This window comes from Mercenaria mercenaria, unplaced genomic scaffold (genome assembly GCF_021730395.1).
Source record: "Mercenaria mercenaria strain notata unplaced genomic scaffold, MADL_Memer_1 contig_3542, whole genome shotgun sequence".
NCBI lineage: Eukaryota > Metazoa > Mollusca > Bivalvia > Venerida > Veneridae > Mercenaria > Mercenaria mercenaria.
Genome location: NW_026461691.1, coordinates 8,999 through 28,933, shown reverse-complemented (window position 1 = coordinate 28,933; position 19,935 = coordinate 8,999). Strand labels below are relative to the sequence as shown.

At 35.4% G+C, this 19,935-nt stretch overlaps 1 protein-coding gene across 1 annotated transcript; it reads left to right on the top strand.

The window, feature by feature from the left end:
- Positions 1-236: 236 nt before the first annotated feature.
- Positions 237-18,443, top strand: LOC128553163 (uncharacterized; the record flags this gene model as incomplete). Its single annotated transcript, XM_053534286.1, has 4 exons — positions 237-366; positions 2,585-2,986; positions 17,474-17,884; positions 18,420-18,443. Coding segments are annotated over exons 1-4 (892 nt in total), but the record flags the coding sequence as incomplete, so codon positions are not given.
- Between the last annotated feature and the right edge of the window lie 1,492 nt (positions 18,444-19,935).

Genomic DNA, 19,935 nt, shown 5'->3' with positions numbered 1-19,935 from the left:
AACTTCCTTTTAATTTCATATTATAATATTACTACTATTTTGCAGTTATACAAGGCGATAATTTAATCCGACAAATCTCCATAAGTAGCCAACAATTTCCCCACATGAAACAGAAGTGAAGCAAGAAATCTTGTAAGTTTTACAATCTTGATTTAATTTATGAAACAAGTACTTCCTCGTTAAAAGGGAAAACAGTAAACTGAACCCGGAACAAAAATGCTATAGGTTTATCGTAACCAACATAGGTAGGTTGTTTAATCAGTGGACTGTCATATTCGTTTCGAAAAGTGCGAATCAGGAAGCAACAGAACATGACAGGATTTATTAAGTATTTTGGCCTGGGTGCCATACTTTCTGCAGTACAAGGTACATATTCTACATCCTTGTTCTTGATACATAGCTTGAACGACATTATAAATCATCTGTAATGTGTACATGCATGGGCGTGTTTTTGTGTGTGGTATTTATCGTCGCTATTTGTTTTCCGACTCGGAGCAATTAAGCTGATGTTTAGGTACAACTCTAAAATATTTTAGCTGTTACGTAATAATTTTCTCAAGGGTTAGCAACAAGCAAAGGAAAGATTTCACTTGCCTTTAAAACCGTTCGAATTTTTCAAATATAGTCCGATACATACAGATACAGATAGATTTTTGTTTAAAGTTCATGAAAGTCGGTAGTACATAAATAGATAACATTATCTATCGACATAAATAACAAAAGTTCATGTATAACATAATAAAAGTGTGCCTGTTATTAATTCCTTGTTCCTTTATTAACTTCGGAGATGTATCTAATCAGTCCATAACTAAGCTGATTTGATGTGGAAGATGTCTTAAACCATTTTCTAAAATGTATAAAACCACAACAAAAGTACAAAACATTTCTTTTTACTTTCAGTTTCTTTTGTTTCTCGATATCTGTTTTAGTCCCCCACCCTATCTGAAATCAATTGCTGATAACTCCTGTTTAATACCCGTTTTTACTACCCTGGCACATTCTGTTTGAGATCGGATTTGTTTTTCCTTTTAGATGAAGTTCTTGTTTTCTTTTCTTTTAAGCATAAAAAGTTATTTAACATAAATCAGTACAATACGGGATATGTTTGTAATCATACCCAGTCATATTCGACTTACAGGTCTGTCAGCTCGTCAACTATGATTTTTCAGCTGAACACTCGCCAATATATATATTTACGTATTGAACAGAACAAGACTGAATAACTGTTTCACAGTCCCGCTCTGTTACACATGAAAGAATATTTCAAAATATGTATGATGAGCCTTAAACGTTTACTTTTGTTATTTAAATGATAATATAATAAAGCTTTGATTTAAAATTTGTTATTATGCTAGAAATGTCATGTTAGTACTTGCAATTTACAGAATTCTTTGTAAAATAATTTGTGATATATGAACACTATCTTGAAATGTGTGCCTGGTTCGGAAGCACATTGCGTATTAGCAGATTTAAGGTTATTGCTAACCAGCAACTGTTGAAGCTTGTTATGATTAAGAGAACAAATGTTTCGTCTTTCAATTAATCTGCCAGCAAATATGTCTATATTAATGTCCGAATTTTTAAAATGCATAGACAATCAGTGCTAGAGACATTAAAGAAACAACCACCTGGAATGAAATCAAGAATATGAGTCATTTACATGTACATATTTGCAATGTTCTCGCTAGTCAAGAACAATAAACTGAACTGAAACGCAATCATAAAAACACATATAGCTTTACATATTCAAATAAAATTATCTAAATTTGAGATGACTAAATTTTGTTCTGCTACCAACATTTTTAAAACAAAATGTCAAATTTTAAGTTGACTGACCCTGGCATACAAGCAATGCCAGCTTTGTGCTCTAAAATAATGCTTAACATAAATCCCTTGGCCTCTATTCTTCTCGTGAACCAGATTGTGACCAATCACCAGACGTTGTCTGCAGCATTCTTTCATGAACCTCGTCCAAGTATCTTTTTTAAATGGGACACTGGAATTTAAATTTGAGTCGTTCAGGAATTGGCGTTTTTACATAGCATGATATAACGAAAACTTTAAACAATCTTCTGCTTCACATGTGTAAGAAATAATATATTTTTTTACGAATTGACCCTAATTTAGGGCGCCAGCAGGGTCAGTGTTATACATAAAAACATTACACATGGACCACTTAAAATTGGTACCTTACACTTGTATTAAGAATACGTATACTGGAATAACTGAGTGCAGATAAGTAATTTTGGATATGCACGTATCAAATGATAGGCAATATATATTTCATCAAATGAGTCTGTGCTATTTTCGGCTGTTTATTGGAATCTTGCTGCCTACAGGGATGTGTTTGATAAAAATCAAAGTGATATTTAGATAACGGGACATCATATAGTTACCCACGTTCTTAACAATTAAAACATCATTGAAAATATTGGAATATAGTCATTGCGATTGTGTAGTGTGAACAATATGAAGTTAATATTTGTTACAATTTATCATTAATTTTTTATCATATTGTCAGTTAACAGTAATTTTAATACATCCAACAGGCAGACTTTAATACCATTATTTTGTTAAGTTTCAGTTACGGGGATAGATTTCACTATTTCAAAGGATAAAGTTGTGATTGGAAGTACAGGAACATTAACAATGAGATGTGATGTCATTGAGAACGATGTTGCCACCATCTACATTATTCAGATACGACGAGAAACTACGCCAGGATCAGGTAGTTTTGAAACATTAGTGATAATGGAATCAGGAACAACTGAAACTCCTACATTAAGCGAATCAATTAACAACAACAAAAATTTCATTGCTGGTGGCAGTTATGAGAATACACCCAGTAACACATACCTGACAGTGAGTATGAATATTAGTAAGTTGGTGTGCAACGATGCCAGGGCTTACAGATGTGAATTGACATATAAAGGAACTTCTGGTAGTGTACTTACAGTGGTAAAGAATGGTACCTTTTCAGCCTATGGTAAGTGTATCCTTGACTTTAGACTAATTGTAGAAGCAAGCTCATATTACTCTAAACTGACAGAAATGTCCTACATTCTTTGTAATATGCAATAATTAGAGGATTTTTTTTGAGCCTGGGAGATGAAATAATATTAGGTTATTTAACATTCTAACACAACCATCAAATAACCTACATACATGTAGAGCAAAATCTATCTTGGGTTATTCTGCAATAACCCACGCGTGTCACTGTGCAATGAAGTCATCCTATCCAGGTGCGTAGCACGGTCGTAAAAAGTAGTTACCATTTTTTCTAACACTGTTGATACCAGTTTGTCGTGTTAGAATCTAAATAACAAGTTCCCAAGTGTGATTTATCGTAGAGTAACCCTACGACCTTCGTGATATATTCTTACGCATAAGAAAATTGGTTATTCTACGATAAAGCACACTTCGGAACTTATTATTTCTTAATTGTTCTGTACAATACAGAGATATGTTTGGACTCGTACCCAGCAAAGAAAACCTGAATACGGTATAGTATATGATTTTCCCAGCTGGGTCCAAATAATTTTGAAATGTATCCAGGGATCGAATTTAGCGGTCGCTAACTCGCAAAATTCGACTAAGAATAAAAAAATGGGAGTTAAAAATCTTGGCACTCTAATATTTTCGCGATCACGTTCGAAAATTGGGGAATTTGCTCAAACTGTTCTTTTCCCTTAAAAACTCCTTTGGGGCAGTTAATTTTACCAATAATCACGTGACTGCTTGTAGACGCTTGTCGCTTTACACGAAAGTAATTACCGGATATCTAAGTAAGCGTCTAGGCAATATTTGTTTTCATTTTGGTCTGTAATTTGCAAAGTTCTGCGGAAATGGAGAGGAAAATAACATGCTTCTTGGTGCAAAAAGGCCCGCGGAGACCGATAATGCTAGCAACACTAGGGGCAGTGCCTGAGAAAAACTTAAAACTTCAACTTCCAGCCAAAAGTCCAAAGAATCATTGAGTCTTTGGTTCGTACCATACTTTCAAAACCAGAAAGTCCTCGGCCTGTCAAGACCGTGAACTTTTTATTAGCTCACCTGATGCTCAGGTGAGTTTTTCTGATCGCTCGATGTCCGGCGTCTGTCTGTCTGTCGTCTGTGTCAACATTTAGCTTGTGTATGCGATAGAGCCTGTATTTTTCAATTGATATTATGAAAGTTGGTCAGAATGATTGCCTGATGAAATCTAGGTCGAGTTCGAATATGGGTCATCTGGGGTCAAAAACCAGGTCACTAGGTCAAATCAAAGAAAAACCTTGTGTCTGCGATAGAGGCTGTATTTTTCAATTGACCTTCATGAAATTTGGTCAGAATGATTGCCTTGATGAAATCTAGGCCGAGTTCGAATATGGGTCATCTGGGGTCAAAAACTAGGTCACTAGGTCAAATCAAAGAAAAACCTTGTGTATGTTATAGAGGCTGTATTTTTCAGTTGATCTTCATGAAATTTGGTCAGAATGATTCCTTTGATAAAATTAAGATCGATTTCAAATATGGGTCATCTGGGGCCAGAAACTATGAGGCTGTAGTTTTCAATGATCTTCATAAATTTTGCTCAGAATGATTGGCTTGATGAAATTTAAGTCGAGTTCGAATATGGGTCATCTGGGTTCAAAAACTAGGTCACTAGGTCAAATCAAAGAAAAACCTTGTGTATGCGATAGAGGCTGTATTTTTCAATTGATCTTCATAAATTTTGTTCAGATTGATTGCCTTGGTGAAATTTAAGTCGAATTCGAATATGGGTCATCTGGGATCAAAAACTAGGTCACTAGGTCAAATCAAAGAAAAACCTTGTGTATGCGATAGAGGCTGTATTTTTCAATTGCTCTTCATGAATTTTAATCAGAATGAGTGCTTTGATGAAATCTAGGTCGAGTTCGAATATGGGTCATCTGGGTTCAAAAACTAGGTCACTAGGTCAATTCAAAGAAAAACATTGTGTATGCGATAGAGGCTGTATTTTTCAATTGATCTTTATGAAGTTTGGTCAGAATGTTTGCCTTGATAAAATCGAGGTCAAATTTAAATATGGGCCATCTAGGTTCAAAAACTAGGTCACTAGGTCACATCTAAGAAAAACCTTTTGTATGCGATAGAGGCTGCATCTTTCAATTGATCTTCATGGAATTTAGTCAGAATGATTGCCTTGATGAAATCTAGGATGACTTTGAATATGGGTCATCTGTAGTCAAAAAGTAGTTCACTAGGCCAAATGAAAGAAAAACCTTGTGTAAGAGATAGATGCTGTATTTTTCAATTAATCTTCATTAAATTTGGTCAGAATGATTGTCTTGATAAAATCTAGGTCAAATTTTAATATGGGTCATCTGGGGTCAAACCTAGGTCAGTAGGTCAAATCAAAGAAAAACCTTGTGTATGCGATAGAGGCTGTATTTTTCAGTTGATCTGCATGAATTTTAATCAGAATGAGTGCTTTGATGAAATCTAGGTCGAATTTGAATATGTGTCATCTGGGGTCAAAAACTAGATCACTAGGCCAGATTAAAGAAAAACCTTGTGTATGTGATAGAGACTGTATTTTTCAATTGATCTTCATAAATTTTGTTCAGAATGATAGCCTTGATTAAATTTAAGTCTAGTTCGAATATGGGTCATCTAGGATATCCTTTAAGGTAGTTCTGCACGTTTGATAAACCGGAAGTGATGGCGTAACGTCACTTGTTCGGAAAACGTAGAATAAAGCCTGAATTCGGCGTACGGAAGTGAAAATCAGTTTATGAATTAATGGCAACCTGTGAGTTAATTTATTAAAATGGCACAGTTACTATATTTCTAAAGTTAAAATATCTTATTAAAACATGTGACACGTTAAATAATTCAAAATAATGTCTTAAAATTCGCTTAAAATAGGCGGTTCACTTTAATCATGGCCAAATATCACAAAAATAAGCACACGGACTTATACATTTTATTTCACCATATTATAGGCCATATGTTTATTTATCACTGTGAGAGGTTTCATTAAAATCTACAATTTAGAAAAAGAAATTCTCGAAAATGTTATGAAAGGCGATTTTTCCATAGGCTCCCATTATGAAAAATTGCGTGAGGTCCAAAGTTTTCAAATCAGTCTGGCAAAAATTCAAGCACACGACTCTGTCTTTTTTATTTGCTGAATTTTGTTAGTACATTCCGAAGTTTTGAAAAATCGGAGTTTAAACAAATTCTACATTGTAGAAAAAAATCGATCCAAAAGTGCAGAACTACCTTAATAGTAGTCGGATTATAACATTTTTATTGCAAACTGACCTTGGCTGGGAGGCAGGTAAATTGTAATAAACATGTTTTAGTATTTTTTGTCTTGTCTGTATTTTTTCATGGATGTATATTCAAATAACTAATATTCACAATAAGAATACAATGTGCCATGTGCAATATCCAGACCTTTCTCTCTAAGGTCACAGACACCTAAGTTAATTTTCATGCTTTGTTGTTAATGATAGTTTTTTGTTTATTGTTTTGGGTTAAGCACCATTTTTCAACAGGATTTCAGTTATGTATCAGCGGGCAGTAAACCTAACCAGTGTTTCTAGATTCTACACCAGTACTTACCTGTTCTCCGCAAGTAAATGACAACTTCTCTTCCGATGAATCAGAGGTGGAGTACGAAATTTCTTTTGACTATGTTCACCCTATTGAGCTAAGCGGGCAGTCTGTTACGTGAAATTACCCTTTTATAAGATTAAAGACAATACTTGGGTTTCTTATCAACTTTCCCACCAATTTAACAATAAAATTACGTTTAAAGTAAAATGATTGGTAGTGGCAGATATTACAAACGATGTTAACGATTGTAGATTTCCAGAATATAAACCCAGGCTTTAGTTAGAACTTTTGTTCTTTATTTAGGTAAATATAGCAATATTATTTTTGCAATACATTAGATTGATAAGCAGTAAAGCTCTATGCATTGACCAACAGTAGTATTGATTTTCACAGGAGTGTTGTTTAAAACAAGTTGCATTAGTTCCAAAGAAATGTTATCTCCTAAAGTCATGAGTTTCATTTGGTAAGCTCTAAGTTTAGGTAGATGGTATGGTGTCCATCGTCTGTCGTCCACAATTTACATAAATACCTTCTTCTCTGAAACTACAGGTCAGAATATTACACCAAATTTGGTCAGAAGCATTTTGGCAAGATCCTTTCTCAAGATTTTTCTAAAAGGGCTCTTGTTCCTTTTCAGGTTCGCTTAAGATTAGAAAGAAAAATCTTAAAAAGATTTCTTGTCATGAACGCGGGGCTCGAACAAAGGGCGACTTGAGTCTCTTTGGAGTTCCTGACTTCACTCAAATCTAACATTTAGTGAAATCCAAGTCATCCCGTTTTTAACGATTATCAGATTACTTAAATACATGCTCCGCCGACAACGGGATCTTGTGATATTTTCACTAGAAGTGTGAAAGCGAGTCAAATTCCCCATTATTTCAGAGGCGCCCGAAGTCAGTCAGTAGATGTTAAATTATTTTTGTTTAAATTACATGAACATTTTGTAAGCAAATTGCTGGCAAGGCAGTAGGGATTTATATATACTTAACTCAGTATCTTATCGCATTTTCGTTTGGTAACATAACTGGTATAGCTTCATTAAATCCACATAATTGTACTCGTATTTTTAAAGCTTTATAAGACATTACCAAAGTAGACTTTAAAAACAGGTTACTGACACATTCGATGACGAAAATTATTTAACTGAAATTCAGGCATTTTTGACGCTTGTATCAAGTGTATGACTGTAGTTGGCTATGCCTGTCCGACGACGTTTTCTTTGAACACGTTTATTCTTATTGACGGCGCGTATTGCTATATCAGCGCCAGAGGCAATCCAAAGGAATTTTAAACGTCTTTATGCGTTTCTATGATTAATGTTTTGTACAATTAGCACTGGGAGCTTCCTTGTTTTTCTTGTCCTTTGTAGGATTTTGAATGTGTTTTTTCTTTTACATTGTATTCGTAATAACAGTTTGTTTTTTTATTTCTGCATACGATAACTAGATAAGTTTCGCGAATTTTTTTCACGGAAAACAGAAAAGTTTTCGCGAAAAGAACTGCAAATATTAAGTGGAAAACAATTGCGTTAGTGCCCACTTCTGCATAAGAAAACCAGATATGTTTCGCGAAAATGGACCAAACTTTCATGAATAACATGAAAAACGGTAAAGTTTTCGTGAAAATAAAATGTTTTCGCGAAAATAACATTTCATTTTTATGAAAAGATTAACGTTTTTCTTGAAAGTTTGGTCAATTTTCGCGAACTTATTTCGCTTTGAAATTAACAAATACAAATATATGGAAACGCATTTGGACCCCCCTGATATTTTTTATCACGTAATATTTTCATTGAACATTGCAAGGTTGGCGTATTATTTTGAGCTATTTTGTAATAAATTACTCGTTCAAAAAAGTAAAATAAACGTTTTATCACGCAAAATCCTTATGTCTTAACTGCAGCAAAATATGAAGAACGCGTCATATTGCAATAAAAACGTTCGATAAATTTTGATGGATTTTTAGTATGACGAGATATCTGACACATGTCGGCAGTGGTATAAATCTATGTAAGTTATATAAATAATCAAAGGGCCATAACGCACTCAAAAATTGTTGAACCCGTCTGATTTTCAGTGGGAGGACACAACTAGAGTACCAATACATAATCCTGACATAATTCTGACAAAATTACCCCCCCCCAAAATCCTCCCCCCCCAGTTGTTTTTAAGAAGATGCGATAACGAGAAATTGTTAACGGACGGAAGGACGGAGGACGGACGAACGGAAGAACGGACGGACCACGGACGCAGAGTGATTTGAATAGCCCACCATCTGATGACGGTGGGCTGAAAAGAGCGGCCATAATTTTGAGTAAATGAATATCATTGGCCTACATAGCCACCTAATGATCATAAACACGTGTGCAAAGTTTCAAAGCTGTAGCTATTATGGTTTTTAATAAAAACCAACACCGACGACCAAGTGACAACAGTACCTCATAGATCTTCTCCAAAATTTACTTTAATGGCCCCTAAAAGGTTCTAAGTGCCCCGATTTGAACAAGTTTGGTAGCAGACCTTATATTGATGCTCCAAACCAATTATGATCCACCACACAGTTCAATAGAACAAGTTATACCAAGGGTCTTATATTTCTAACAACAGCAGTGCCAAAAAGGGGCAAGGTAAACACAATCAAAGCTGGTAGAAGACCTTATAATGATAATACAAAACAACTTTGGTCAAGTCATATGAAGCATTTTATCAAAAAAAATGTCCTTTAAAGGAATTTCTATTTTCAGCTTTTATGGCCCCTAAAAGGGGACAAGCATCTCTATTTTAACATATTTGCAAGAGGACCTTATAATAATGCTACAGACTAAGTTTCATTGGCAAAATATATGCACCCATAAGGGCCCCTTATTGTTTATTTGCAAACGGGATTAGCATGGGTCCCACATGGGTTTCAAAATGAATACATTGTTGTACCACATCGATGAGACATTGTATATGGGTCCCATATGGGTCCCATATGGGCATATACTTACAGTATGGTTCCCATATGGACCATATGGGACCCGTATTGTACATTTGCCCAGATATAACCAATATGTGCCCTATATAGGCTTGCGTGCTGGGAGCTACCACGTGCATCAGGGTCGTTTGTTTGTATGATAAATAGGTGCCTATGAAACTTAGTCTGTAGCATTATCATAAGGTCCTCCTGCAAATGTGTTAAAATAGAGATGTTCCTTAGTATATACCTGGTATGACAATGGCGGAAGGTGTGAGCATGAAAGATAATTTGATGTTATCTGTTGGTTCAAAGGTTTCACCACAAAGTGACATAATTTATTTTGGTATAAAGAGTTAGGTACACTATATTTATTTTTAAATTAATTAATTTTTAGCCTTAGTTTTAATGTACAACTGCGATATTCAGAATTGAATATTTCTTTTATTGCATATTAATATGATTGTTCCAGTAGTAGCATTTTCATACTTTCCCTTTCCCCCAGATAGTGTAATGAAGATTTAATTGGTTGAGCAAGGCAGCTCCAGACAGAGCAACTGCAGCATAAGAGTAAATTATTCTCCCTTCGTCCGTCCGTCCGTTCACAATTTCTAGTGAACACGATTGAGGCCACATTTTGTAATTGATTTTAATAAATTTGTACACAACTTGTATTGGCATAACATCTTGGTTTCTTTAGATTCCTTAATGGGTTATAGAATTATGGCCCCTTAAAGGGCCAACATTTTCTATTTTTGCGTGTGAACACAATAGAGGCCACATTTTACAATTAGGGTTGAATCAAACTTGCACACAGCTTGAATTAGCATAATACCTTGGTTGCTTTTGAAAACTGACCAGATCCCATCATGGGTTCCAGAGTTATGGTCCCTTAAAGGGCCACAATTTACTATTTTGGCTTTTTCAGTCATATAGGGACTTCATTTATTGCTAGATTTCATACAAACGCATAATATCTTTAACAACACTTAATCCTGGATTCCACGATTAATCTGTTAGATCCAATGATAGGTCCTGGAGTAACGGCCCCTGACTGACTCCTGAAAGAGCCACAGTTTGTTAATTTTGACTTTGTGAACACGATAGAAGTGACATTCGATTTAAGCCACACTTTCACACAACTTAAATCACAAAAAGAACTTGGTTCCTTTCGAAAACCGGCTAGATTTCATCATAGGTTCTCGAGTTACTGCCCCTGAAAGGGGCAAAATTTTCTATTTTGGCCCTTTCAGCCATATAGAGGTTTCATTTATTCTTTAATTTGATAAAACTTGCACAGAATGTTAATCTTGGTGATCTCTAGGCCAAGTAAGAAACTTTGTCATCATCATGTAGGATCAAAAACTTGGTCAGAAAGTCAAAGAAAAGCTTGTTAACACCCTAGAGGCCACATTTATTATCTTATCTTCATGGAACTTGGTCAGAATATTTATCTTAATGATTCTTGCTCTAAGTTCAAAACTGGGTCATATGGGGTTAAAAGCTGGGTCACACGGTCAAATAAAACAAAAAGCTTGTAAACACTTGATGTCACATTTATGACTCTATCTTTATGAATATTTGTCAGAATGTTTATCTTGATGATTCCTTGGCCAATGTTGAAACTGGGTCATGTGGAGGTCAATCAGCTACTGTTACATAATCGCTGATGAGCAGCAGATAAGATGGGTGTTGTATATTGGAGGGGGCACTTATATCGTAGTGGAGCTGGGCCTTTAAAGAATAGATCATATTCCAGTTAGCAAAGAATGCCTGCTTATAAAATATGAATTATAAGTGACCCCTGCTCATGAAGCAAATGTTTCCGTGCAATTTATTTTTTGAAGACGCTTCAAACAAGTTCATCCACAACAAAATTATTTACATTTTTGATACAAGATGAAGTTTCTGACTGAGCAGTTAGACTAAGTATCTTTTCCGGTATAGCATCAAAGTCCTACTGTTAGTTCGGACTATTCTTTTTAAATTTACATGTACGTCTAAACGAAGCTGATTTATAAGTTCTGCACATTGTCTTGATCAGGTGATTACTGTATAAGTGGTTAAGTTAGCGAGGTGGAAATATTGCCGAATTTTACGAATTGAAAAAAAACGCTAACATTTTCTCCAGCGTAAATATCAGCAAACCCATCATAAAAACACCTGTAGTAAACGAGAGAAATTGACCCTATGTTTCTGTCTGTACACTATACACGTTTTTAATGCTACAGTCCGTGTCTGATAACTTCGGAGTGACTATTTGGACGAGTCCAAGTCAGGAGGGTAACCGATAATTATCATTATCAAAGTACACACTTTTATATTATACTACTAACTGGAACGCTGACTTTGAAATAGAAGAGTAGTACCGGCCGTAGAGCGTTAGCCTTACATGTGCAATTTCCATTGTCGCGTTGGTTCGAATCCCACCGTGATTTATACTCTTTTTTTAAAATCTTTGTGTTTTATTCATGATTTAATTACATTTTTTTCAAAGACAATTGAAAATATTCTAAATTTAGTAATAAGCACTACGGTATACAATAACGAACTGAAATATGGAAAAACGATGATGCTTGAAATAACCTTCAGAACATTTCGTTGTATGCATTTAGCATCATTCTTATACTGAACAATGTTTTTCTTTGCAACAACAGACGTGGACGCCTCGGACATGTTGACTACACTAATACTGGCAATATACCAGAGAGGAATTTAACCTGCACAAAATGTTCAAGTGTTTTCGTGACTATGCATTCATAATACGATGTGTTTACACAGAGCTGATGGCTGGTCATCTTAAACAGAAATTAATTTAATAATATTTCTTTCTAAATATATTATTATATTCCAGGAAAAACGAATGATTATGGTGGTTACCCTAAAAAAAAACAAAAAAAAAACACTTACCTCGATTCGAACCTACGGCCCGCAAAATTCGACATTTCAAACATCAATGCTTACCACTGAGCTACCGGGACTGGCAGACGTGTTGCAATAACATATACCCAATATTATTGTTTATGTAAGCTGCTTTACCTATTTTGTTAGTTTTATAAGTCCAGAAAACATAAACAAACGTGACGTCACTCCGAAGTTATCAGACACGGACTTTTTTTTGTACCTTTCATTTGTTGACAGATACAAAACTAGCAAAGCTAATTACCGTTAACTGACATAGGCGAGTATGGAATAATTACCGTTAACTGACATAGGCGAGTATGGAAGCGAGAAAACATACTGACTTTTAAAAATGTATTTCACACCTTTACAAAATGTAACAAAAGGATTTACTTCAATATATATTGTTAGCCTTTTCAGTATGATAATTACACATATTTTGCTTTCCGTAATAAATACTAATACGTTTTCAAGTAATTATTTTTCTTATAGAGAAAAGACAAAAACAACAAATTTAGTAATGTGTAGCACATTCTTTTATATATGAACGTTCACTGGCTCCATATAATCGATAATAATGCTGTCATGCTGCAAAAAATGTAATTATTACGCCAGACACATTAGTGATTCTTACGAAAAGCTATTTTCAGGCAAGTTGGAAAAAGGGAATTCGCTAATATTTCCGCACGCCAAAATGTCTGGAATTCCGAATTCGCTAGCTCTTCGACCCGCAGAAATAACCACTTATACAGTATTTGATCAAAGCTTCATGACAATCTTTCAAGGGGTTTGATACAGAGTGGACACTAAATGGAAGGCTCAAACCTTTGACCTCGAGTTGTGACCTTGATCTTGAGCAGACATGTCTACTGATATGACTGACTTATGAGTTCTGCACATGGTCTTGATGAGGTGATCATTTGACCAGAGTTTCATGAAAATCCTTCAAGGGGTTTAGGAGATATGGAGCAAATACAAATGCTATGGACGGACGGAAGGACGGACGGACTGAGACCATTCCTATAACTCCCAACCACTCGTGGTGGGGGATTAATAAAGAGCCATAATTAAGTGAAAACACGCTTCTCACATGCACAACTAGGCTTGGTACTGATAATAATTACAAGGTTTGATTGAAGTCTTGCAAATAACTGATAAGACAATTTTTTCCATAAACATATAAAGACAAAAGGGCCATAACTTAGTGAAAAATCATCCAAATGGAACCCGTTTCGCAGATGCTTGGTACTGATAATAATTATAAGGTTTGATGGAAATCCTGCCAAAAGTTGCTGAGAAATAGCGCGGACAAATTCCGTGTACAGGCAAATGGACAACCGGACCTACGGACCGACTGGAATCCAGTATAGCCCCAAGACACTCGTATCTAGGGGTATAAAATTAGCACTTAATAAATGCTTGTAGGTAGTCTGATACTTATACTTGAGATGTCATTCACTGTATTGGTCCTCTGCATAAAGGACAGACGTGATGATTTACTTGTAACTAAGCCCACATGGGTAACATAAAGAGTGTCCGCATGGGAAAATAACTGAATCTTTAAACCTGTCCTTGCATATAGAGCATTCACTGCTTGAAAGCTTTAACTGAACCTGAAACATTGAAGTAATGTTTTTAACATAACCATGTTAGTATAGAAATCATCTAAGCGGCGTTCTTTAAGCGATTTTATCACGCCCAGCTGTGTGTTCATTCTCAACAATTGATTAGTCATGCACAATATAGTTGTTTTATGGCATTTCAATAAACGCCCATATCTTAAATATGTGCAGGTAGAGATAAGTAAAAAATCACATAAGAATTGGATGTAACATGCACGTTGTACCATAGAAACGTGTTCTCGATTTTTCTCTACGGCCAGTAATGAAAAAATGTACAATATAAGCTATTTAAAGTAACAGCAAAGGGAAGTAATTCTATAAACAAAGGTGCTGTATGAAGGTGAACATTTGTGCCAAGTTACATAAAAATCCCTCAATGCACGAAGAAGAAATGCTCCATACAAAGTCATTCTTCTTTTTGACCTCTTACCTCTAAGTGTGACATTGACCTTAGACGTAGGGACCAGGACTTAGACTTAGTGATCTGGTTCTTTCGCAAGACACTTCGTCTCATGAGGTGAATATTTTTGTCAAGTTACATTCAAAATCCCTCATCCTTGCATGAAGAAGAAATGCTCCGGACAAAGTGTTTTACATTTGACTTCCAAGTGTGACCTTGACTCTTAAGTTAGGGTCTGGGTGTTGCACAAGACAAATCATCTTATCATGGGGTACATTTGTGCCAAGTTATAATAAAATCCTTTTGATTTTTGTATGACAAAGTTATAGACTGGACAGAAAAAAAACCTATTGACATTTGATCTGGCATGTCGTTTCATCATAGGGAACATTTATGTCAAATTATATTGTAGTTCCTTGATGGACGACAGAGTTCTGGACAGGACAGAAAAAAGACATATTGACGTTTGACCACCTTCAAATGTGACCATGACCTTTGAGGAGTCCTGGGTTTGCGCATGACACGTCGTCTCATCATGGGGGAACATTTGTACTAAGTACATAATATTAAAATCCCTAGATAAATGACAGAGTTATGGACCGAATACGAACACACACCATCTTCATACCATGTTAATATTTGACTGCCAAGTGTGACATTGACTTTTAAGCTAGGGGTCTGAAAGTTGTCCATGACACATTGTCTTATTATGAGGTTCACTTGTGCCAAGTAATATTAAAATCCCTTCATGGATGTCAGAGTTATGAACTGGACAGGCAAAAAGCACTGTTGACCTTTGATCTCCAAATGCGACCTTGACCTTTGAGCAAGGGGTCTTGGGTTTGCGCTTGACACATTGTCTCATCATGAGGAACATTTGTGCCAATAATAAAATCCCTTGATGAATGACAGAGTTATGGACCGGACACAAAATTGCGGACGGACGGTCGGAATGATGAATGGACGGACGAGCGCATTCCTATATTGCGTGTGTAACAATTTCTTCGATTTATTATTTCGAGATGCCGGTTACAAATTGATATGTTGACTAAAAATATACGAAATGTGAATTGTGCTTTTGTCTTTGCAAAAAAGCGTTAGTTGCAAAGTTAAAACAATGACATGACTGCGAGTAATTTTAGAGTGAATTGTAATATAGTTTAAGCATTGCACAATTTTTTTTCCAAGAAACAGTTTAGAAAAAGTATTCGACAAAGAGGTATTCAAAATGTGCAATGTTTCTGTCTTTGCAGGAAAACTGAAGGCAAAATGCTTTATTTTTTTTCACATTAATTCGAAACATTTAAGGCGAGAATACCAAAACGATTCTGCTACATCACTTTAATTTTGTCGACATGTGTTATCATTGTCTCAAATCTGGAGTCCCTTTGAGGCTTCCGTACTTACACTTAATATTTGCAGTTCTTTTCGTGAAAAGCTTTCCGTTGTTCGTGAAAACTCGATATATTTTCGCAAAACTTATCTGGTTAACGTATGCAGAAATATGCCACCATAGGTTAGCAATAAGTAAAGATACATAATATACATGCCATCATTCATATAAATAATAAAATATAAAACAGTTCCGTATTTGTACTTGTGGTTCATTCTTTTACATTTAAAACAATACCACCTTTGGTCATCATAAGTGTATAATAGGTCCAGTAACTACAAAATATATGTAAATACAAAAGAGATACATGTATGCAATACATATACAATTACCAATACTATTACAAATACTAATACTTGTACAAACACTTATACAAATACTAACTGGATCTATGGGATCCACAGCCCACAAATACAGTTCTGGTATAACTATCTTTCTATACACTGGCTCTGCCAAAGGTGTGGTGGTGCTATTAAGTGTTGTAAAAAATAAATTACTAAGTAGTATAGTAAAAGGTGACAAAGATAATGTTCGATTATTTGACAGTCCGGGAAAAAATGGTGCGAGGCGGGAAAATCAAAGGAAGCAACAGAACAACTCAATCCAACCGATAAATACACAATTCGACAGCAAACTGAAAGAATCTACAAAAATATACATACCCTTTATCTCTTTGTACTGTATCACCATTAATCTAAGTAGAAATATTACTCTAACTTGTCTGAATGAAACTTATCTGTATTCTACTGCCCTGGCTATCCGAAGAATTCCGCATAGAAATCAATAAACCACTAACTATACTATTTAGGCTACAGGCCACTAATGCTAAGGAGTAAAAAATGTTCGTTTCCGGTATCCAGACCTACCCTAAATTTTTGGCCCGACCTTAAATGTTTTTATGGCCTTGGAGAATTTTTTTTTTCAACTTTTTGACAAAAAGTTGCAAAACTGCACTTTTTATGCTTTAAACATGCTTAGTGATATTAAAAATCAACTTGCCGATGCTCTAAAGGCATAACCTCCTTGTTTGTATTCATTTTTTAAAAAAAAAAATAATTTCTGAAAAGTCTCCCTTAATAAAAAAAAATCCAAAAAAAAAATTCCGAACTACCTACCCTAATATTTTTGAACATATTACGGAAACAAAGATTTTTTTAGGCCTAAGCCATTACCATACTGTTGTAAACTTATCTATACTATCTATAAAATCTGCACTTGTCAAACTATTATCACATCTTTGCAATATAATATGTACTTGATTATTTTAGTGACTTAGCTAATGAATGTTTTCACAACTTTTGGGCCAAGAGTTACAGTGCCTGTCTAGGAATCCTGGGACAATATTGTTTCAGTCAAACATCCTGCCAAATAGCCTGGAGAGCATATTATTAAAGGCCAAGGTTACCATGATCTTGTTTCGCGTCCTCAATACATCTTTTATTTATTTTATTTACTATGATACTTAACTGCTTACCCTTTTTGGTCAACTCTAAATACTTTATCATTTTAGTGTACCCTCGAATGATTCAATTAGACTGGAGGAAGAATGGTAATATTGTTTAGTATAGTATAGTTGCTTGTCTTTTTTGGTCAACTCTTTATACTTCATTGTTTTAGTGTACCCTCAAATACGTCTGTTAGAAGGGAGGAGAAATGATGTTATAGTACAGGGATCATCATCTACAAATCAAGCAGCATTTGACGTTGGTGATGTATTGAAACTTTCTTGCACAGCTACTATTGGAAGTTTACCAGCAACCACAATCAGATGGCGAAAGACTTCTGAAATAGAACAAACAGATGAGTTTATTGGGTATCAACCACCAGCAGGATCATTTGATGAGGGCACTGCAATAAGTGACAATCAGTGTGGTTATACCCGAATAGCAACAGTTACATACAACACTACAGTCGCTGATGCAAATAGGGATAACAACCTAGCATTTGAGTGCTATGTTTCTGTTAGTGGAGATCCTTACGGAACAACGTATCAAACACAAAACAATCCTAAGTTTTATGCTGACGTCAGTAAGTACTTCATATTTCTAGTACTGATGCAAATGTTATTTCTTACGCTACCCATTTTGTTTTCCTTTTAAACAAATAAAGGCTGCAAGTGTAACTTTATTATCGGATAATGTCAGTGTTTGTATATTATTTTAATTTGGCTTTTTTGTAATTCAACCTTCCGTAATCTTTCAATGACAGTTTGAGCAAAGAAAACCCGAAAGACTTAAAACTATGGCGTATTCATTTGCAGATGCTAATTTAGTCAAAAGTGGACATGTCATTTTCACAGGGGCAGCTTGAAAATTGAAATAGAGAGGGAAATAATAGTAGCGGTATAGAGCTACCAACGAAACAGATGCCTATCTTTTAGCTTTGCCAGTATTATTGGAGTAAGAAAGAGCGCAGTCGACACTATCATTTGTAGGAACTTTATAAAGAGATTCGAGAATTAGCAGTAGGAAAAGGCTAAATTTCAGGTCAGACAAAATTATAATCAGATGTTGGATTAGTATTAACTGTAGTCATGTTAAAATTTACAGTATGTTTATTTCAGGTGGCGGTGACCAGGCAAACGGAGGTAAGTATCATTGCAGAACTTTGAAACCTAGGTTTTTAACTCTAAATTAAACCGTTTAAACTATAAGAGAAGAAATAGAGTTAACGTTCCGCAAAATTCTGAAGTCCCCAATTTTCCATAACAATAAAAAGTGAAAATGCCAATACTAAATCCATTTAAAACAATGTTGCCCGAATGGTCAAATATGATACTGACGATCGGCAACTTACCAACCACTACTACCGCTCGAATACACATCGTAATGTAAGTTTATGTGCTTAGATTAATATATTACTCCCCAAAATATAGCGTTTCTTACGCTACAGAAACAAACTATTTGACACAGAATTCGATTCGAACATATTTATCAAGCCAATGTCGTTTGCATTATTATCCCCCGCCGATGAAATCGGGAGATGGGTATTGAAATGGCGTTGTCCGTCCGTCAGTGCGTCCGTGCGTCAGTGCGTGCGTGCGTCCGTCCGTCCGCAGCTATTTCTTAGTAACTATCAGTTAGAATTTCATGAAACTTGAAATAAACATGAAACAACATACTGCGATGATGCCCGTCAAGTGTCTTTTTTTTTGTTTTTTTTTTTTGATTGGTCAATTTCCCTTAGAGTTATTGCCCTTGATTTAATGAAAAATGCCCAAAAATGTCCGTCCGCAGCCATTTCTTAGTAACTAGCAGGTAGAATTTCATAAAACTTGAAAAAAACATGAACCAACACACTGCAATGATGCCCGTCAAGTTTTTGTTGGATTAGTCAATTTCCCTTAGATTTATTGCCCTTGATTTAATTAAAAATGCCCAAAAATGACGGTCCGCAGCCATTTCTCAGTAACTATCTGGTAGAATTTTATAAAACTTGAAATAAATATGCACCAGCATACAGCGATGATGCCCGTCAATTTTATTTTTTGATTGGTTAAGTTATTGTCCTTGATTTAATGAAAAATCCACATCTGCAGCCATTTCTCAGTAGCAAGCTGGTAGAATTTCATGGAACTTGAAATAAATATGAACTAACATACTTCGATGATGCCTGTCATTTTTTTTAATTGGTCAATTTTCCTTAGAGTTATTGCCCTCTAATTGTTTAAAAATCTACAGATTTGTACATAACAAACCAACTAATTGGTAGGATTTCATTAAACTTCTTTCATTCTTTTCCATGAACATTTATTATAAACATGTGAAGTTGTGTACCCACACCTGGTCACCACCTTGCCTTGGTCACACACCCTCCCCAACCCCAACCACCACCCGCCCCCACCCCCCTAAAAAACAACATTAATTCCTTTTTATTATATTTTTAGCTCACATGTCACAAAGTGACAAGGTGAGCTTTTGTGATCACGCAGCGTCCGTCGTCCGTCCGTGCGTCCGTGCGTGCGTAAACGTTTGCTTGTGACCGCTCTAGAGGTTACATTTTTCATGGGATCTTTATGAAAGTTGGTGTAAATGTTCATCTTGATGATATCTAGGTCAAGTTCGAAACCGGGTCACGTG